A 22,732-nucleotide genomic window follows, 5' to 3' on the forward strand; every position below is an offset into this window, starting at 1 on the left:
CACCCATTTTTTCAAGTTATTCTTAGAACTTAGTTTTTATAATCCCTGTTATAACCATAAATCACTAGAAGTGGTCGAATCCCCTAGGCCAGTGATTTTTTAACTTCCTAGGAGACATTTGCAAATGTGCGGAAGTGTTTTTGTTGCTACATAGACTTAGAGGTAGAGGCCAGGTATGACGCCTACTTTGCTTTGCAAAGGACTTTCAGTACAATGAAATTTGCCCCTCCCAGTGTGCTATTAGTGCCTTTCATTGAGAACACTGCTTAAGCCAATCTATTTTAAGACAAGTGTGTACATTTCTTCATTATTGAAGTAGAACCACCCTTTAATTCCTACCTCTGTACACCAAAATAAATATAAGAGCAAAACTTGGTACTCTCAATTTTGTCCTTTTTTGGGTGGGGGTGGGATCTTTGTCAATAGGTAAGTAATAAATATTTTTTATTTAAAAGTTTTAAATTAATAGTGAAATTAAACATTTTTTGATATGATTATTGGCCTTTTGTATCTCATTAATTATGATATACTTCTGTTGATGCACTGGTAAATTCCATGCAAGAATAGTCTTTCGTGAATTTTGGTTCTTGCTAAAGTCACATGTGACTTAATTGGTCAATTATATGGGCCTTTTTAGTTCGTAGTGCCCTCCTGGCAGTACCGTTGACCCTTCTGTCATTCTTGAAATGTTTTCCTGTTTTCTCTTTCATGAGACCATTTAGACTTCCTCCAACATCTGGATGTCACTTCTTATATGACTCCTGGGTTTTCATACTTACTCCCCCCACATATGTAGTAAATTACCTGAACAGTTTGCATTGATTATCTGAAGGCTTCATTTATCATCTGTGAAATGGTGATCAGTAAATTTATACCTGCAGCAAAGATTTCACTCCTTCACTCCACATCCACACATCCAAGAAGAGGGTAGGACAAAATGTTTGGTACAGCTATGAGCACAGGCAGTGCAACCCCAGATGTTTATTAGGTCAGATCTATGATGTAATGAATGAAGCCAGTCAGGTACATTCTTTTTATATAAATACTTTGTTTATTTACCAACTATGTGAGATTTTTTTACTTTACACCAACAAAAAAAAATTTGTTCTCGAAACAAAGTTATCTTGGTTTTTCAGTTGTACCCTTCAAAGAGTAGATCCATGAAACATTGTACTATTCTTTTACTTCTACTTTGAGAAAAACAGTCTCACCCAAAATTTTAGAAAGGCAAGTAATGTTTGGTTCCAAAATCAGAGAAAAAAATTTTTTAATGTAGCAATGTTAATATGTAACAAATATTTTGTTTTGTAAAAGAATGTAATTTTGAAAACTTCTTAAGAGAAAGACTATAGTTTCAAAATCAGACTTTTCAGTTCCATAACTTCTATCAGATAGGAATTGTTAGCCCAGAGTTTTTAGAACAGTATCGTCTTAATAAAATTTTGTTCCAGGTTGTTGAATTTATTACAAAGAGCTAATTAAGTATTATGCATAAATTAATTGAATGAAAATAGGCTCCTGAAGGAGCTGACATTTATAAAAGCTAATTTGCTTATAAAACTATATGCTGGAGTCTGGAAAAGGTTGGCTATGTGTAGATCTTTTCATGAAAGATTTGAATCACAAGTTAAATCGAGGTAGTTATACACTTAAATAAAGTGGTTGGTACAAATATATACTCTATAAATATATGTTGAGTATATGAAAGATATTAATCTAACTTGGCTCACTCAAACTTTCCATCCTAATTACAATGAAGTATAATCAGAAAACAAATACCTGCTGTTCTGATTCTATTCTTCTAATCGACCAATGTTTTAATGGCCATCATTAAAACTTACAGGAGAGCCTTTGAATGTGGAAAGTTGAATCATAGAAAAATGGCATTATTTTGTTTTAGTTTATCCCATGATACTATATAGGCCATGGGGAAAAAAAAAAAAAAGATGAAAAAATAAACTACACTCTTTCCTAGCCAATGCAGCTGCTAAGTGACCAAATACAAATGGCAAGGGGTCAGAGTGTATGTATACAGTCCAAGCTTGCATGGATAACTTGGTTAATCGAGGAGGGAACACTTAATACCTACTCCAGTAGAGACCAACAAAATCTATAAGAGCTAGGTCCGATCAATCCCAGTGTTGGTGAACTAGAGTCCGACAAAACATTATCATGCCTGAAAAGTGAACCATGTCCTGATGTCTGATGTAGGAAATATCAGGAGCTGAACTGAGAATGATTGAACTAAGTTTACTGAATAAATGTTATTGTTTAATTTCCATGTTAAGAATATATTTTGGAAAGAACTAGACTCACAGTGACAAGATCTAGTGAAGGCAAGGATATAGAACAACAATCTCATACACTATGGTGGGAGCATAAAATGGAACAACCAATTTGCATTATATTAGAAACATGAATACATAACAGCATATCTATGCCTACATGTGCACATCATTGTATAAAATTTTATGTGACACTTAGATTTTATATCTGCTTTTATTTTTTTTTTTCTTGATATGCAGGAATCGAGCTCTTCTCATTTCAGTGTTGTCCTAACTGTAATTACCTTTCTCTTTTCAGCCCCTGGAGGGACACGCATAGATGATGGTGACAAGACCAAGATGACCAACCACTGTGTGTTTTCAGCAAATGAAGATCATGAAACCATCCGAAACTATGCTCAGGTAGAGCCTGTCATTGAGAGATTATGTTAGAAGGGAAGCATCTGAACAGGATTTAGGGATACAGTAGGTTCAGAAATTCTATGGGTCACTTCATAAATAGGAATGATAAGTAGCTCTTAAACATATAAAAAGATACTCGATTGCATTCAGAATAAAACAATGAACATTAAAACACAAAGGTAGAGGTTTGTTTGTTCGTTTGTTTGTTTTTGCCTCTCACCTATAAGGAACATGAGGAATCAGATAACTCACATAATTTCTGGTGGGTGTATAAATTGTTCCAACCTTTAGGGAGAGCAATTTTGCACTGTCTTTCAAAACTAAAATTACACAAAAATTACACATTCCCTTTGACCTTGTGATTCCACTTCTAGGACTTCATCCTGCAGATAAGTATACAGTGTTAGTTATAATGTCACTTATAATAATCGCAAGGGATAAAAAAAAAAAATTTAAAAGTCAATCAGTAAAGTATTAAGTAAAGTTTGATAATTCATATTAATAGACTATCATTAACTGTTAAAAAAAAAGGCAAGAAATATGTGATGTAGAAAATCTATAAAGGATTCAGATCTAGATTAAATAAAAAACTGCAAATCAGTAAGAAAAGAACAGGACACAGGTGAGGAAAAGACACAAGCATTTCAAAGAGGAGGAAGCACAATTCCCCCACAAAACAGATGAAGACATGTTCCAACTCATTAGTAATGAAAGAAATTTCAAATAAAATCATGAAATATCCTTTTGCATTCATAAGATGGGTAAAAATTAAGAAGTCTTTAGGCCCTAGAGAAGGTCAGCAAGTGGCGAGAATGTAATTAACTTGTAAAGCTGATCATATATATAACATGACTAGCCAGTTTAGGACTGGTTGTTCCTATTCTGATTCTATCATGAACACTTCTTAAAAGTCAGTTGTTATTCCCAACTGAACTTTGAGGGCAAGTCTGAGGTCAACAAGTCAAGTTATACACATTTTAGTATATTCATGAAAAAGGCAATAGGACTTACTGGCAATTAAGTGGTTGAATTTCAGAAGCTAGAAACTGTCTTTGCATTGGTCGTTAAAAAGAGTAAGGTATGCTAAGCCAACTAACTTAGGATATGTGGCCATTTATGATTTAAACTTCAAAATATTATTCTAATTATGTGATAGTTTAGAAAAAATATTTCTTTCCTCTTTTATATATAAGAAATATGTAACAACAGATAAAACAAAGGAAATCTTTAAAAATGGACTGAAAGATTAAGCACTCGAAATTGAGTGGGCAGGTTCTTACCTGTCCTATAAATCTTTGCTTCCTCTCTGTATGTAAATGGCCACAAACCCCTTGAGCAGTTGTGTGCTGGAGCAAATATACTGGATTCAAAAGCTAGACTTGTAGTTCCCACTCACCTTGTGGTATATCAGATGAGAACAGTTCATTAAGGATCAGAATTTCTGAGTTCTGTTCCTGCTCTGATACTTACTAGCAGTTCCGGGATCTGCCAAATAATGATTTTAATGCCTGCCTTACCTTACCTTCCTCGTAAAATTTTTGTTAGGATTAAGTTAACACAAGTACAAGGTGTATTGTTTGCTATTTGAATTCTACTGGGAAAGAAAGATAAGAAGACCAGGAAGAAAAAAATTAGTACTCATTAATTTCATGCCTGGGTTATTATTCTTTCCCCATAAGGGACAACGCTATAATTTTTACTCTTAGACTCTATCTTGATTATATTAAGAAATAAACACTGGAAGTTTTACATTAGATCTAATTTAGATTAGATCATGTAGATATCAGAAAAAGGAATTAAATTCAGAAATCCTTTCCACAGTTATTAAAATAATCAACATTTATGAAATCCCTGTTTAAGTATGTATATCATATTAGTCTGTTTGGGCTGCTGTAACAAAATACCACAGATTGAGTAGCTCAGATAGCAGAATTTTATTTCTCACGGTTCAGGAGGCTGGGAAGTCCAAGATCAAGGTACCAGCTGATTTGCTTTCTGGTGAGGGCTTTCTTCCTATAAGGTTCTTCTTATAAGGCCATCAGTTCTGTCAGACGTGAGCCGCACCTTTATGACCTTGTTTAACGCCTCCTAAAGTCCCCACCTCCAAATGCACAATAAGGGGTTAGAGCTTCAATCTGTGAACTAGGGAGAACACAAACACTCAGTCCATAACAAGCATTCCACTTGAAAACCAGTCCAGAATTCTACGGATGTGATTGTAAACCCTACTTAAGAGTTCTAACTGGGTTGTGGGGACCAGTAATCCTTCATTGCCGTTAAGTTATATCAAGTTTTGCTCACCTGCCAAAAACATTATTGTGTCTACATAGAGTATCATCTCACCTGAACTCTGATCTCCTCTCCATCAAGTCCATTCTATGTATTATATCTCCAGCTCCTTTCATTTCAGTTATTTTCAATCTCTGCATTTTACAGTTTTTAAATTATATTTATTTTCATCAGTTACTTTTGGCTTTTAACCTGTTATATTCTTGAATGAATTATTTTATTCTGTGTAACATTTTGATGCCATTTTTCCCCCTACGTCATGATAATTCCTTTGAAATGATTATAGTTCTCATATCATAGTATGAGCATGTTTAACTACAAATTTTTTTATTGTAGATCCATGTTGTTGCTTGGCTGAGTTTCTACACCTCTTTCTATTGCCTTCTTTAATTGTTTACATAATATTTAATGATTTTCTTTTATGCTTAGGTCTTCAATAAACTCATCAGGAGATACAAGTATTTGGAAAAGGCATTTGAGGACGAAATGAAAAAGGTAAAAATTCATATGTAACGCCTTATCTGTTTAAAGTGATGAAGTAGGGGTGACAAAAATTTTGCATATACATCAATCATCCATAAGTACCATGGACATAGTAAGTTTTTAATAAATGTTTGTTGAGTAAATAATGATTAGCCTATACTTTTTTCATTCCTATTTAATATAAGAGCATGCTTTGATCAATAGGAATAATTTTATAAAATATCTCTGAACTTTCAGAGCTTAAAATAAAAAGTGGAGATTCCAAATATGTAAGAAAAATAAATATATCAAGAGAAGGATCAAGATAAAGTGATTTAATTAGTTGAAGCACATGGAAAAGCATTGTATAACAGCTAACACTAAGTAAAATTCTTTAATGTTAGATAATACAGTTTAGCAAAGTGGATAAAGGCACATCTTTGGAATAATGTATAGGTGTATATCTCAGTGTTTTTTTTCATCTGTAAAATAGCTAAAATAAGATTACATACTTCGTGGCTGTTGTGGGAATAAATGATATAATATATAAGGTGCTTAACATAGTAACCGACCTCTTTTAGTGAGCTTAATAAAAACAGTAGCTTTTATTAAAGACCTCTTTTCAGTAATTGCAACATGGTCTCTCCTCTAATTTATAGTTGCTCTCTGTTTATATGTAGCACTCACTACATTAACTTATTACAAATTTGTATGATTCTTTGTCATTGTTTCCAGTTTTAGATATCTGCCTAAGTTATAACCCCAGGAAATAAAGCAACTATAACATCTACTTTGCTATTTACTTACTTGCTTCCCCCTGTTCAAAGTGGTTCGTATAAAAAATTTTTTAAATTAAAAAAAGTAACATTTTTTTAAAAATTCACATTCTTCGTGACCCAACTTTCTATTTCTAAAATATCCTTCAGCAAGGATACATAAAACTATATGTAGAAAGGTATTCATCACAGTATTGAGAAATTACCTAAATGTGCACTGGTGGGAGACTGCTTAATTAAATTGTGGTCCATTCATACAGTGGAATACTATGCAGTCTTTTAAAGAATGAGGCATAGCCACATGAATTAATTAGGGAAAATGTCCATGATAAATTGTTAAATGAAAGAGCAAGGTGCGGAGCAACCATTTGCTAATAGTTCAACCTTAGGCAAGTTACTTAATTTTTTGTGCCTCAGTTTTCTGTAAAATGAGGATCAAGGCTGTTGTTATTAATACACATAAAGTTTTCAGAAGATTATCTGGTCTACGCAATGAGTTCTAGCTATTATCATTATATAATTCTGTAAAAACAATCTGTGTTTATACATGTAGTTATTGGTATTATATAGACATAAATGAGTGCATTTAAAAAATCTGGAAGGACACACATCAAATGTAATGTTAATTCTAAAGGAGTAAGATTAGTAGAGAGGAGGTTTTTTCACATTTTTATGTTATTCTATATTGTTAGATTTTATTATAGCATGTATTATTTTTTTAATATGAAAAAAATTTTAATGGAAAAAAATGGTGGTCAATTCCATTATATTGTAGGTACTTAGATAATAACAAGTGCTTGATTAAATAGAGAAATGGATATGATGAAAAAAATGAGGTAAAGCTTTCAAATAAACATCTTACTGCTTCGTCTAATAACATCACTCATGTATTTTACTTCTCTTAGCTCATTTTAACCATGGCAACTTCCTTAACTATTTCATTCATGTGATGATGAATATGCTTTCAAGGATGATTTATTTTTCACAGTCTATCCATTTTTTTATTAGTTTCAAGTGTACATACAGTACATTGGTTATATATTTCTATAGTTTATGAAACAGTCCCCCTGATAACTCTATCTTCCCTCTGGCTCTACACGTAGCCATTACCTTACTGCTGTCTCCATTCCCTATGTCATGCTCCCCATCCCTACGATCCTCTATCAACTACTAATTTGTACTTCTTCAACCCTTTACCACTTTCTCTCATTCTCTTCACCCCTCTCCCCTCCGGCCATTGCCTGATTGTCCTGTATATTTCTGAGTCTCTTTTTGATTCATTTGTTTTCTATTCCTTAGATTCTACATATCAGTGAAATCATAAAGTATTTATCTTTCCCTGTCCAACTTATTTCGCTCAGCATAATCACCTTTAGATCCATCCATGTCGTTGCAAATGATAGGATTTCATTTTTTTATTATTATTACTAAGTAATATTCCATTACATATGAACCACAACTTCTTTATCCAGTCGTCTGTCGATGAGCATTTAAGTTGCTTCCATATCTTGGCTATCGTAAATAGTGCTGCCACGAACATGGGGATGCATAGGTCTTTACAAATTATTGCTTTCGTTTTCTTTGAGTAAGTACTCAGAAGTGCAATTGCAGGGTCAAAGGTAGGTCCATTTTTAAGTTTTTGCGGACCCTCCAGACTGTTTACTATAGTGGTTGCACCAATTTGCAATCCCACCAACAGTGTATAAGGGTTCCCAGCATACTCATTTTTTAAGGAATGCTGTTGTGTTACGTGTGGTGTCTGATTTTAATGTTGACTAATGGAATTGAGCAATGTGAATATTAATTTTAAAAGAATGATCTAATTTTTGCACCATTTTGTAATAATTGAATAATTTTTCCTGATTGAGTATACGAATGTCTTTAAATAAATAGAATTAAAAGTTTTAATTTGAAGCCATTTTTCATTATTCACTTGAATCTTGTTCATTTTTATAGTAGGAGAGAAAGGCCAGACTGATATAAAGTATCTATGGTTTTCTTTTCTTTTTTTTTTCTTAAGTATCTATGGTTTTGTCAGTTCTTTTACTCTACCCTATTCCTGATGCTTCCTGGAGCAAAACCGTTGATGCTTTCATTTCCTCACTCCTGTTTTCTTATAGTCTTAGAAGATGACTTTATTTTAATTCATTGAGACTTGCATCAGTATAAATTGGTAGGGTACTGGACTAGTCTGATTCCAGTTCTGCCACTTACTCATAAATATTTGAAGTCATGTAACCATTCTGTAATGTAAGAATCCTTTAGCTGTTGGGGATAGTAAATTAATATCACCATACCCACCACACAGAATTAACGGAATTTCATTGGCACTAACACACTTAAGCCTGTATTGATGCCAGTATCTTTTCATTAGTGCAAAGTAATAAGAAAGTCAGCAGGGCCCCAATGGTGATATTGAGCCCTGGAGATCTCAGTAACATGCCTAAAGACTGATGAAATAGAGAAAATAGCCATGGAATCTAGTCAGAGCACTAGGTGGTGGAGGGTTGAGAAAGAGGAGAGAACATTCCACATGACTCAGTACTCTTAGAATTCAGAATGAAAAGTGGCATCTAACTCCCTTTGCTTTGGCTTCCTAACTCTTCTGGGGTTGCTTTTTCAGTCTCCTCTCCAAAATTGCTCTTTCCAATTCACATCGGAGGCCTTTTCTGTGTTAGGAACATTCATTACCTAATAATCCCCCATTACCTCATCACTAGGGCTAGTGGTAAACCGGCATGATCCAAGAAACACCAACTTTGAATCTCATTATTTTAAAAAGAGCATCAGGAACTTAGAAAACCCCTATCTCACTCAACAGTCTTGTTTGAACTCAGAAAAGTATATGGTGGATGTCAAAACTTATTGACACGTTCCTGGTTTTTGTTTATTTGTTTTGCTATATAATAAACCCAAAGAAAGTAGGTAGTAATATATTTCAGAAAACATGCTCGTTTTGTAATATTTACCTTTGTCGTATACAATATCACATGTAAATTATGTATGAACCTATTCACACTATTCTAAAATATCTCTTTTTCTTCCCATGAATGTTATCTGTAGCAATATGTAAGTGAACTTGGAAGAAAATCATTTTCAGTACCATCCAGTTTATAACTGAACATCTGCATGTGTTTCCAATGACTAATAACTATGCTCTGCACATGACCTACGAGCTGGGTACCATCTATCCATGGATGTACATTCTGTTTGTTATTTGCCTACGTTAGTCCTTTGCTTTATAGACATGGTTTCTTTTGTTTGACCCACAGCTTCTCCTCTTCCTTAAAGCCTTTTCCGAAACAGAGCAGACCAAGCTGGCGATGCTGTCAGGCATCCTGCTGGGCAACGGCACCCTTCCTGCCGCCATCCTCACCAGTCTCTTCACCGACAGCTTAGTCAAAGAAGGTGATCACTCCAACATTTTCTTACCTGTCAGATGTGAAAAGTAAAGCCACAGATAGAAAAATCCAAATACCTCTTTTTATTTAGGGTCCACCCATTCCCCACATGAGAGAGAGTAAGAGAGGGTATGTGTGTGTGTGTCTTCAAACGATAAGAGAATTGGACATGTTTATTGTAGGAAATTACGAGAAAAATATGTGCACCTATACAAGGATAAATAAAGACTAATGAACTAGAATTTTCGGTGTAACACTCAATGCCTAGGTCAGACAGACACCCTGATGTTAATCTGGTCCAAACTGTTTCTCTCTTACATGCTACTGGCGTATTCTGTTGGGACAGGGCTTCATTGTGCAATACTCGTTTGTGCTTTGTGGGACAGTTAACCTTTTTGCCCTCAAATGCAAAATGCCAGCCTGCGTGGCCGCCTCTGTTTAGTTTGACAACCAAAAATGCCCCTACACGTCCCCAGCCCCCTCCCCCAAACTGTTTTTCATTTCCCCGGTTAGGGTCATTCTTCTAAACTGTTACCTCTCGAATCTTGTGCTCAAATGTTCATTTCGAACACATTTTCAAGACATTTATGTTCGTTTTAAAAGTCCAGATGGGTGCATCAGAGTTCTGCTTCAATTTTAAAGCAATAAGAGTTTGATAGGCATACATATAATTACTTGGTTATAGATTAGAATGAAACAAAAGTGGGCTCTTGTAGGAGGATAACGATAATGATATTCAAGTTATAATAAAACACAAAACAAAGAGTTATTTTCTGCTTAAAAATAAAAGAGCTTTTGTGAAAACATCTGTTTCTTCTTAGAACTTAAAGTTTTTCTCCTATAAACATGAAATCTCAGCCTCATTCATGCCTACAGTGAAAAGGATTATAGTTTTCTGAGAAAAAGAATTGTAAATTCAGAGTCAAGTGATGTTATTTAGAGATTATAGTTTCCAGCTTAAAATAGCTCAGATTTATGACAATTAAGACTCTGTAATTGCTAATAATGTTTTGTTAATATTATAACATTTTAAAGTAGTTTCCTGAAGAGAATTCATGATACTTCACAGGTCTTATTTATGTTATTAGCCACTTCACACTAGAAAAACAAGGTAAAATATAAACAGTAATTATTAATTACATCAGATTATTTTAGCTTTCATAACAAAATAATTGCCTTTCTGGTTGTATTAAAAACCTAAGTGAAATATAAAACTTCTTTTGAAATGTATCAAAAAATTAAATTATATGGTTAGATAGACAGACATGTGATAAAGCAAATATAGCAAAATAACAGCTGTGGAATCTAGATGTTAAATATATGAGTTTTACTTTTCAATTTGTTCAACTTTTGCATATGTTTGAAAATGTTTATAGTAAAACGTTGGGGAGATTTGGAAGAAGAAAAATATTTTTGCTATGGAAGTGACATACTGCCTGTCATTATGGTTTTTCTTTATACTCCACCATCTTTAAAAACTAAAGGATTAAACGCTTGCTTCCTAAATAGGAAACGATTAAGATATTACACCTTTTCCCCAACCTCCTGCCCAACAAATAGCTAAGGGAGATAGATGGAGTCATCCCACTCAATAGAATCTCCAGTACAAAGAAATTCGTCAAACCTCTCCGCCGAGATCCACTTTTAATGTGAAATAATAGGTTCAAGCCTAGATTTTGACTCGTAGTTTCAAGCATACTTTCTCTTACAATACAGATTATAACATTTGTTATTTTTAATGTTATCTAATTACATAAATTAATATTAAATTTTATATTGACTTGAAGAACTAATGGTACTGTTAAATCCATGACAGCAAGTGAATGAATAACATAAAATTCTTCAGCTTACAACACATTTTTATATCATAGCCAAAAATTTTATGTAGTTCCTCTGCTATTCAAATGAAGAAAAATTGGGGAAAGTTGATGTCTGTATAAATGATATAACAGTCTGTTTGCCTGCACATTAATTGGCAGACAAGACTCAAATTAGTATATAAGAATGCTTATTTCTTATGTAACATTAAATATAAAAGGGTGGACTTCAAATGTGAATGGCAATATCATTCAGGATGCAGGTATTTTCCTTCGTGTTTTCCCCATTACCATTCACAACATTAATTTCACTCCAGGAACGATGTCCCTGGTCATAAAAAGAGGTCAGCTGGTGCGGTTCTGGCACAGGCTTCCTCATTCAGGTTCAGTAGATATAGGATATATAGGATCATTTATCTCGCCTTCAGCTAATTGGCTGAAATTGGCCACAGGACCAGTTCCAGTCCGGGAGTAGTTGCCAGTGGGATGCCATGGGCAGATGAGCTTAAGCTGAGGTCACTAATCATTGTAAAAGGAGGTGGTGCCAAGACTTAGACTAATTAAAAAGTACCTGGCCTGAGCAAAATAGGAATTCTCTTAGGAATGGGAATAGACACTGCTCGGGCCACTAACAACAGGGAAGCCTTCAGTTCAGAAAAATCAGTGTTAATATTTCAACAACTCCTTAACTCTTCATTAAGTAAGTGGAACATTAATTTAGAGTTTGAAGTGTTCACAGAAGAGCTGTCTACTAGTTATCTGATTATTTATATTTGGAAAGAAATCCTTGTGTAAATATGGATATGTAATTGAGAGGTTTCCTAATTAACATAGCTATTTTAAAAAATCTCTTTAAAAAACACCCAGAAAAAAATTCAACTTGAAATAGCATTGATATTTTTATAACTAACCTCATGAATACTTTTAAATGCTTCTGTACTCATCTATAGCTTTATTTATATCTGCCACTGTTAATGTTCTTTTACTGGCATCATTTATCAGCAAGTTAGTTGACATGTTGACATTTCATCTTTATGTCTCATGATGTATTTGTTGTACCTCAGGAACTCTCTTATAGACCTGAAATATTGGTGAACCACAGGATGAAATCGAGGCAAAAACACTAGAAAATCTTGGCTTTAAATCTGGTTTTGACCAAGGTAAAAATAAATAAATTTACAATTATACTGGATTGGAATTAAGAAGTCCAACTTTGCAAACTATTGTCACCTTTTGAAAGTATTCGAAGATGAAAATTTTTTCTTTTGAGAAATGCATATCACAGTGCCTAGAGACCTATCCATTTTTCCTTTGTACCAAATCAAGTCTTCGAGTTATTTAATCTCAGGAATCCTGGTGGGAAATGTGACCTTGTGCATCATCACAAGTGCTTTTACTTATAAAAGGAACAAAACTCCCTCTCACTCTGTCTCTCTCTCTCCCTCTTTCTTTTTTCTCAACAGGCATTGCAGCCTCATTTGCTGTCAAGCTTTTTAAAGCATGGATGGCAGAAAAAGATGCCAACTCTGTTACCTCTTCTTTGAGAAAAGCCAACTTAGACAAGAGGCTGCTTGTAAGTGTCATCTGGACAAAGGGGATTGTGTGCTTCATGCTTCTGTCATGGCTTAGTCAATGCCTGCAGTATATTATGTGACTAAAATGCTTGGGTCTGTGTTGGAGTGGAGCATTGTTCCTCTTATTTCTATATTTTTGGCGGATAGAAACATTCTATTTTAATCTTTCTTGTATAAATAAATGGAATGATAGTCATATGGAATACAGAAACTTTCAAATTTGGAAGTTTGTCGACAATGTTGACATTTACCAGAATTAACACTTTCTTTTTTAACTAGTAACTATAGACATTTGAAGTTTACATGTGGTAAAGTCACATCGATCCCACCTAATTAGATATTTGGGATATCTTGGATCATAGCTGGATGACACTTATCTCAAATACATGTTATTTTGTTAACAAAATAAAAATTTAAACAGGATTCCTTGTTTATACCAAGATTCCTTGGAAAAAATGAACTATTTAAGAAAGCAAACAAGTTCATTGTAATTAATTTGAAGTTATCACTATTATCCATTATCACAATTGCTCGATTATATTTTTTTCTCTATCTTTGTATTTTTAAAAGAAAATCAAGAAAAACATATTGTCCTCATAATTTCTATCTGCTTCTTCTAATTTCTTCCTGCTAGAAGGAACAGCTATGCAGATGACAGCGATTTCTCCAAGTGAAATTGTTTTTACAATTTCAGGACAAAGTCTAAAATTAAAAGATACCTCTGCCATCTTCTCTTTACCTAGTCTCTTATTTGGTTTTCTCTTCCAGTGTGTTCCAACATGCAATGACTTAAAATTTCTTTGTCTCTTGAAGTTTACCTTAAAATAGCCCTATTTGTGTCTCTAACAGTCTTTAGAATGTGATAAAGGAGAGAAATTAAGAATTCTAGATTCTAGTTAATTTCTGCCACTGGTAATAATTTTCATTCAACATGTACCTCTGAGTGCTTACTTTGTGCCAGGCGTAGTCCTAGAAGCTGTGGAGCGAGTAGAGAACAGGATAGAAAAGTTCTGTCCTCGTGGAAACCTACTCCCTAGTGACTTAAGTGGATCCCTTCCATAGAAGGAAAGCCATCAGAGACAAGTTAATAAGATGTTGAGCAAGGTGGAAGTTCATGTGAAGGAACATATTTTTGTCCCTGAGTCTGTAGATAGCTTATTCTTGGCTAGGCTCCTCTGAGATCTATATGCCTTTTTATTCTGGGACCCACACTGAAGGAGCAGCCCCCATCTGGGCCATTGTATCCTCTCATGGCAGAGGACAGGAACACAGGAGACTGAAGTGAACCCCTCCAGTGCATTACAAGCTCACTTTCTGTTGGCTAAAAGAAGTCACTGAGAAGCCTGGCCTGGGGTGGGAAATTTTCTGTCCCCGTGCAGGAAGAGGCTTCTCTTAATACTCTATAAAGGAGAGAGGGGAATGATCGAGAATAAAGATACAGTCTATTACAACTTGCCACAAAAGACTGCAGTATTTCTTAAAGAATGATTCCTTAAAGATACCAATAGGCAGAGCTTGATTAACTTAATTTGATTGCTTCATAAAAATTTTTTCTTATGTATTTCCTTTTCGATAAACACGTATCATTTAGCATTTCTTTCTAGGTTTCTATGTTTACATATATTTGGGGTAAAAGAAGCATAGGTTGCTGTATATAGTAGAAACACTGTAAGCTCCATGAGGACAGGGTAATCATCTATCCACAAGGACCACGCCTGCTTGAAATGTGCTGACTCAGCAAGTGAATGAGGAACTAGAGAGTCAATTCCACTGTCGAGGAGAAAACTTTTGTTTCATTAACACATACGGTAAAATTCTCTTTGGGTCTATGCTAGTACGTTTTAGGAAAATAGCATACTCTCCAAGTTTGGCAATTGTCCACTTTAATGATATAGAAGAAAAAAGAATCTATAGCCACTCAGAGAAAAGAGGAGATGTGAAACATCATTCTCCAATCACCAGAGAAGGGAACGATGGTCAGATTAGTGGCCAGAAAATTTTCTAGAGCTGGGAACAGTGAAGGAATCAGACAGATCAACCCCAGCCTTCATGGGGCTTGCATTCTATTGCTGGGAAGCAGGCAATAAACCAAACAATTCAAATATGTAATATAATAAAAAGTGAAAATGCTCTGAGGAAAAAAATAAACAGGGAAGAGCTAATTTTGGTAGTAAAGACCTTGCTGATAAGGTGAATTTTACACCAAGACTTGAAGGAGGTGGGGAAGCAAGCTATATAGATATCTCCAAGAAGAGTATTCTAGGCACAGAGAACAGAATATGCGAAGGTCTTGAGGCCTAGCATGTTGGGGACTGCAGAGGAGAGTATTTGGTAAGAGCTACAATATAGGAGATGAGCTCAGGGAAGTAGCAAGGTCCCTGTCATCTAGGAACTTTGACTTTTATTCTGAGTAAGATGGGCTTTTGGCTCTGCAGAATTGTGCTTATGTGATTTAGAGTCCTAACGGGATCACTCTGGCTGTTGCATTGAGAATATAGACACAAACAAGGGCAAAAGCAGGGAGACCTTAATCTAGGGGTGAATTAGTAGAGGTCTGTACCAGGCTGGAGTTTTTCTGACATATGCAAACCATGTTCCAAACCAGTAAATGTCGTGATATGATTTAGACAAACTTCGCCTCAGTTTAGTCTGAACGATAATTCAGTGTGTTATGTAACATTCATGAGGACTTTGGATGCAGTTCATAAATAAACCATGAGTAATGTGTTTGATGATATATTGCTCTGAACATAATTTTAGATCCAATTTTGCAGTCAGTCTTTCTAAACACAATATTAAATGCCAGCGCAGAGTAATGGAATAAGTATTGACTTTGAGATCACATAGCTCTATCCTGGCTGCACAGTTTGGGTCAGGCTGCTTAACCTTGCTGAGATTTAATCATTTATACGAATTTCTACATTACACAATTATGAGCAAAGGGCCCACCACATCTTGATTTATAGAAGAAACTCAAAACTAAATTGATTCCCCGCCTCCTAAATTCGAAAGACTTCTTGAATGTTAGCACAAATGTCGGTGACAGAATTTTAGTGTGGTGTGAGATGTTTGCTTGAACATAAATGTGTGTTCGATACTGCTCCCACCAGCTCTGTTCTGACATTTTGAAACTCATGACTCAACAAGGGAAATTATGGGATGAGGATATAAGAATATCAAAAATTGAGTCATGACTTAAAAGCCATCTGGCTATGTCCCTATACATGGCGACAAAGCCAACTCTTTCCACTGAGATTTTTATTGGAGCCACAAAGCCATTGACCATTGACTATATATGTATGTATATATATATATACACACACATATATATACACATATATGCAAATCTAGCCAATATAAAGGTTTAGATCTATTTTTTAGACTGCAACAATTTAAAAAAATGTGAGAGCTTTGAAAATTGTTTTAATTCCTTAGTTGGCTGTCGAAGTCACACAGGATTAGAACATGACTAAGTGTTACTTAGACTCTGCCAAGCTGTGTAAGGTAAAATGGAAATGAGGTAAAAATATGAGTAGCCATGGTGTATTGCTCTTTTTAAAATTTCCAACAAAATTATGCAGTGAACTAAAGCATTGGTAGAGGATTTAGATCTTGCCATGAACTTAATTGAGAGCCACCATCATTAACAGAGATAACAAAATTCTCTTCAGCTCCCAAGCTAGTATTTTAGAAAACATTTTCTCAGACTGTAAATAGAGGTCCTTGAGATGACAATAGTCAATATTGTTTCTCTACTATTATTTCAAATCACTTCAGCATTATTAAAACTTAGTTAACTCATAGTTAAGGAAACAACGTGATTATCTAATTTCAGTTTTTTCTTGTCAGTTTAAAACACTCCAAATATCATTCAAAGTTATCATCTTAGTTTGCATTTAATTTAGCAAATTTAGTTCTGTATTTACACCTGCTATACTTTGTTAAAGTAAAAGTAAGTAATGGCTTAAAATGAGTGAATCTAGTCTACAGCCATGCTACCCTGAACAAGCCCGATCCCGTCTGATCTCAGAAGCTAAGCAAGGTCGGGCCTGGTCAGTACTTGAATGGGAGACCACCCAGGAAGAACAGGTGCGTTAGGCGTAAAAAATAAAAAATAAAAGATTGTAAGCTGACAAAGTCCTTGCAATCTGTGAGGTCAACCAAGGGCCTCACCTTAAAAAAAAAAAAAAGATGTTTATTTAAATAAATAAAATGAGTGAATCTAGTTTACCTAATTTGCTTAGAATTTTTTTCTCTTTATAAAGCTGTCTAGTTTTAGAAGTTGCTTAGCAAATGCTCGAGAAATATACTCGAGATTTATTCTTTTGAAAATCAATCCTTATTCTTTTCTTGTAAATGCGAGATATTCTAAGTGCTATTTTAATAGTAAAATTGTATCCTTTACACTCGCTGAAATTTGAATAACTTGTCGTATAACAGTCTTTCTTTTCTCTCTCAGGAACTCTTTCCAGTTAACAGACAGAGTGTGGATCATTTTGCTAAATACTTCACAGACGCAGGACTAAAGGAGCTTTCTGATTTCCTGCGAGTCCAGCAGTCCCTGGGCACCAGGAAGGAACTGCAGAAGGAGCTCCAGGAGCGTCTTTCTCAGGAATGCCCGATCAAGGAGGTGAGACACCACGGGCTGACATCACTGCAAAACACAGTAATGGGAGAAATAACATAGGTTGTGTAGCACAAACTTTGCCTTCCTTAAGTAGACCTCCCTTTGTTTATTGCTATGAGCCTTATGCGCTTGCCCATACCATTTAAATTAGTTCGATTTCAAAGTACTGATTCAGAATCCTCTAGAATCTTTCAGAAATTAATGATTATTTCCACACAAATAACCTATTTTACAAGGCTGCCATGATTATCAAAATATTTCTTCTGTCAAGTAGACTTACCAACCACTATCAGTATACCTCATTAAATGGTAATTTTTCTATTTTGCTGCAGATGATATAACATGTTTAGCATTTTGTTGTATTTGAAATCAACACTGGGTATTTTGTGTCACTAGGTATGACTATGTATGTTTATTTCTTTTTTTAATTTGAAGATTAAAAAAAGGTTGGTGATTGTGAATTCATAGCATGGGAAAAGATCAGCTGGACCAGTGGCTTGTTTTTTGTTTTGTTTGGTTTGGTTTGGTTTGGTTTGATTTAGTTTGGTTTTTAAGGCCAGGCAACCCTTGGTTGACCTCACAGATTGCAAGGACCTTGTCAGCTTACAGTCCCTTATTTTTTATTTTTTACGCCTACAGCACCTGGTCTTCCTAGGTGGTCTCCCATCCAAGTACTAACCAGGCCCTGCTTAGCTTCCAAGATCAGACAGGATCGGGATTGTTCAGGGTGGCATGGCCGTAGACAGGACCAGTGGCTTGTTTGATCTGACTCACAATAGCTATGTAGCCCCATTAGGTAAATACTACATTTTTATATAGCTATTTATAAATATACTTTATATAGCGATAGTTCATATGGCTATGACTGTTTTTTAAAAAATTCATGCCTGGAGAAAACTTCCTATTTGAACTTAAAACACTTTTACATGCTAATCCAAAAATTAAGTGAAAAGAGTCCTTTCCTTTTGCCGCTTAATCCTGAGTCCCTAACCCTCACCACCCCACATGCTCTAAGTCCTGCAAAGCATCTCATGTGGCTCAAGACTGGAGAAGTCCAGACTTAACTATCCAACAGATGGAGGTGTTGGAACACTAAATAGTCCTAGGTCTAATGACATTAAGATCAGTAATGTATTCAATAATGTGTCCCAAAGCAAGAACCTGAATGTGATTTTCCATGGGGAAAAAAAGCAAAACCAGAAGAACATTATGGTGATTTTATTTGCAGCAATGTCACCTTTCTTTGCAGCATCCCCTAGCCAGCCCTGGGACTGGGACTTTCCAGTTCCTGTGTTCTCAGAGCCCGCTGACACCTCTGAAACCTAGGTTAGTCAGCAAGAAAGAAAGCAATATATTTTCACTAAAAAAGGAAAGGTAGGGAAAGAAAGCTGTCCTACTCACAAAGTAGTATACTTGAGATATATTTGTGATTTTATTTCAAAAGGAAAAAGATTTTTCCAAACAAGCTTGATACATGATTAAATTAGGCAAACCTATATTCCAGACTATGAGATTTGAGAGTAAATTTGCATATGTAAGCATAATTCTAAGGGGGAAATAACCTGCTGAATGTTGCAGCATTGATGTGTTATATAAAAATTGCCTTTGCACTTTACGATTTATTTACAAATTTTCACTGAGATGGGGCATGAAGATCATCAAAAGTAATAATTAAAGGATGAATCATGAAGAATGGACTTATATAAACCCAAGACATTATCTTTCAAGAGGTTTAAAGTTGAGGGTCCCAGATAAAAATTGACAGCTCTGTGCCTTTTTTAAACCCTAAGAACATAAACTGGTTCAAGTAAACCCTACTCTGCTGGATCCACAGAGGTTCCTTAATGGGAAAGAATAAATCCTAAGAGACAAAGATTCTCTCTTATTTCCTATTATCCAGGAGCTCCTGGCCAGAGCTAAGCCTTTTATTTTTTGGACCAAAAATAAACCTGCTTTGTGAAAAAAAATCATTGTGTTTTTCATCCCTCTATTAATCTGAGAATAAGTACCAGAAAGAGAGGGAATGAGTAGAATACTTATCTGCCCCAAACTTTTCATTAAGCAGGACGCTGAGAGGGGAACGCCCCATTTGCCTGTTATTTTCTGACCCCTTTTTTTCCATGAAATTTAGGTGGTGCTCTATGTGAAAGAAGAAATGAAGAGGAATGACCTTCCGGAAACAGCAGTGATTGGACTTCTGTGGACCTGTATCATGAATGCTGTTGAATGGAACAAGAAGGAGGAACTCGTGGCAGAGCAGGCCCTTAAGCACCTGAAGGTACAGAGTCTCAATAGGGACCGATCCTGGCTGCAGGCCAACTGCAGCTCTTAACATGTGACATGTGGGCTCCAACCACGATCTGTCCAGACTCAGGCCAGACATATATTTCCTTTTTTTTTTTCAAATTTGCCACTACCTGAAATGTTTCCAATATAAGAGCCTATGAAACATCTAATGGTAAGTTCTTACTAAAAACAGAAAATTTACAGAGTAATCATATATTTGGTATTTAAAGTTGAAGAGAAATATCATCTAACTATTGGTTTTCTGTCTGTTCTATGTGACGGAAATTTTTAGTGAATATTTTTGTTTAAGTAAACTACAATTTGACATTAGAATTTGAAAAGTATCTGAGTGGTGGAAGAAATTAACTGATTGTGTAAATTGTATATTTTTATGCACAGATATATATGTTTTTGCTTCTAATCATTGTGTTCTCCCTATAATACTATATTAAGACAAGTGGAAGACTTGGATCCTGCCCTAGGGTTTACACTTGAATTATAAAGTCAAAGACTACCTAGTATAAACTAGGTTAAAATATAAATTAAAGGTAACTCTCGGTGTTGATGAAAACAAAACAGTGAGTAAACAAACTATGCAGGTTAAGCTGATCAGGAAAGGGTCTTGGGGTGGGTAAGTGTTGACCTGAGTAGGTTAGAGAAAACAATGGCTGTATGTCAGTGACTGGAAGGTAAAGACATCGGGCAAAGGGAACAACATGAACAAAACCGTACAGATGACCTGAGATGGGGTCTGGACGTCTGCGGGAGGAGAACCTCGCTCTTCATCTCATTTTCACAGCATCCAATACACAGACATAGCAGCATACCAGTTATCGTTACTGCAGTCAGAATTTCATATTTGGTCTCTTTTTAGTGGTACACTGAGAGAAATCTGGTAAATGCCGAGATAAAAAATTCATTTTGATCGAACACAATAGAATGAGAAGGCAATCCAAAGTGAAAGTTTTCTAAGCAACTCTCCAAGTTACTGTTTGCGACACATGTTTTGTCAGCCCTGGACCTCCCAGGAAAGTTAACAGTTTTGCTCCCCGCTTCTCTTCTAGCAATACGCTCCCCTGCTGGCTGTGTTCAGCTCCCAAGGCCAGTCAGAGCTGATCCTTCTCCAGAAGGTTCAGGAATACTGTTACGACAACATCCATTTCATGAAAGCCTTTCAGAAGATCGTGGTTCTCTTTTACAAAGGTACCGTCCATGTGCTTCCGCCTCTGTTGCTATGTTTTGTTACAACACTTTGAGGGGCAGAGCAGGGGGTGAGGCAGAGGGCAACATGGGGTTCATGCTATTCTTTGCAAGTTTCAGTGAGGCAGTGAGTGGTGGAAGAAATCATCTTTCTATATCCTGTATAGAAAGAAGATGCAAATGCCATGTTCGCTGGGCCTCAGGCACCAGTTAGGCCCCTGGGCACTTCCTGTTGGTGGAACTTCCTAGAAGACTGGTGATGAACTGGTTATTATTTGGTCAGGGAGGGCAGAAAAAGAATGTAATTACATAAAGTAATTAGGTCTGTTTTTGAATTATAAGGATTAGCGCTATTAACAGTGATTATCAAAATGCTACAGAAAGTTATGTTCAGACCTTTTTGGGTGCCATAAAGCTGACTTTAAAATTATTGAAATAATTAGCCTTTTTAACTTTGTATTTTAGTTATTTGTTCCAGCTGTTCTCTTATTTTCCAAGGAATTGGCTATTTTGAGATTTTCACATTTACTGCCTTTTTATTGTATTTATAAAGATGAGGTTGCCATGACAACTGGCACTGCCTTTGATAAATGAATGCTATTAGGGTTTTAATTGATCTCAATCTCTATATCTACAGCATATAAAAAATGATCCTGGACAATTCTTTGGTCTGAGTTTATATAGTTTTATGAAAGAAAAAGGAACACTTCAGATATTATATATTTTGAATATTATAAAATGCTTATTAGAAGTTACTACAATCTTAAATGGCATAATATCAGAAAAACAAAAGTATAAATTAATACCAGCCAAATCTTTCTTTTCCTTTTGATGTGTTCTTAAATTTGTTTCTATTGAGTGATAATTTGGCAATGAAGTATAAAACTTTTACGTTATTCATCAATAGCCATTTTTAAAAAATGTTTAATAGCATTTACAAAGAGTTTTAATCAGCCATCCAGATTCTTCAGTTGCATACATCTTGCCCACAAGTTTGGGTGATATTTTTTTACTTTCACAGCACCAAGTTATCTGGCACAATTTTTATATCAGTAGGAGGATGCAATGATTGCCAAGTCCTATTTGAAATTCAGTAATTGGTGTTTTTCTCTGGCCAGATCCGAATAGGTCCTCTTGGACATTGTCATGAGATAGCAATGCCCTAAAACTAGGGCTTCACTGATGCCCAAGGTGACTTTTCAGAACCAAACCTGCAGGTCGTATTGTGGACCCACCTATGGTACCCAGCTGCCAAGAAAGAGCCGCAGGGCCCTCCCACTGGTGGCCATTCTGTCCACGCTGCCCGTGGTGGCTCCATTTGCAAACTGGTAGAGAGACCTGTGGGCTAGGTTTCACATTTGCTTTGTGGGTAGTCGATAGTTTCCACTACAGAGAAGCAAACTGATTATAAACTAGTGGCCTAGGCACACACTTTCCTTTCTTGTCATTTAATTCCTAACCCAACCAGTGTCTCTTACCAAATTTTTTCTTTAACTGAGACACAGTTGTTTGAGCCACATCTGAAGAAATACCTCATTTCGTTATTGTATTTAATTCACAAAGAATTAACAAACAACTTTCTATCAGTAATGGCATCTAGCTTGCATAGTGTT

General features: G+C 35.4%; 1 protein-coding gene and 2 pseudogenes across 1 annotated transcript in view; 2 read left to right on the plus strand and 1 right to left on the minus strand.

Moving 5' to 3' along the window:
• BZW2 (basic leucine zipper and W2 domains 2) overlaps positions 1 to 22,732 on the plus strand; it is a 58,749-nt gene that overhangs the window by 29,733 nt on the left and 6,284 nt on the right. Inside the window, exons 4-10 of the mRNA XM_039862446.1 lie at positions 2,584 to 2,687; positions 5,406 to 5,471; positions 9,487 to 9,622; positions 12,896 to 13,005; positions 17,466 to 17,636; positions 19,765 to 19,911; positions 20,984 to 21,122. Of these exons, the coding sequence (XP_039718380.1) occupies positions 2,584 to 2,687; positions 5,406 to 5,471; positions 9,487 to 9,622; positions 12,896 to 13,005; positions 17,466 to 17,636; positions 19,765 to 19,911; positions 20,984 to 21,122 (873 nt within the window). The remainder of the gene's footprint in view (positions 1 to 2,583; positions 2,688 to 5,405; positions 5,472 to 9,486; positions 9,623 to 12,895; positions 13,006 to 17,465; positions 17,637 to 19,764; positions 19,912 to 20,983; positions 21,123 to 22,732) is intronic.
• On the plus strand, positions 16,989 to 17,107 carry LOC120602627 (uncharacterized; annotated as a pseudogene).
• On the minus strand, positions 18,264 to 18,377 carry LOC120602597 (uncharacterized; annotated as a pseudogene).

This window comes from Pteropus medius, unplaced genomic scaffold (genome assembly GCF_902729225.1).
Source record: "Pteropus medius unplaced genomic scaffold, Ma_sr-lr_union100, whole genome shotgun sequence".
NCBI lineage: Eukaryota > Metazoa > Chordata > Mammalia > Chiroptera > Pteropodidae > Pteropus > Pteropus medius.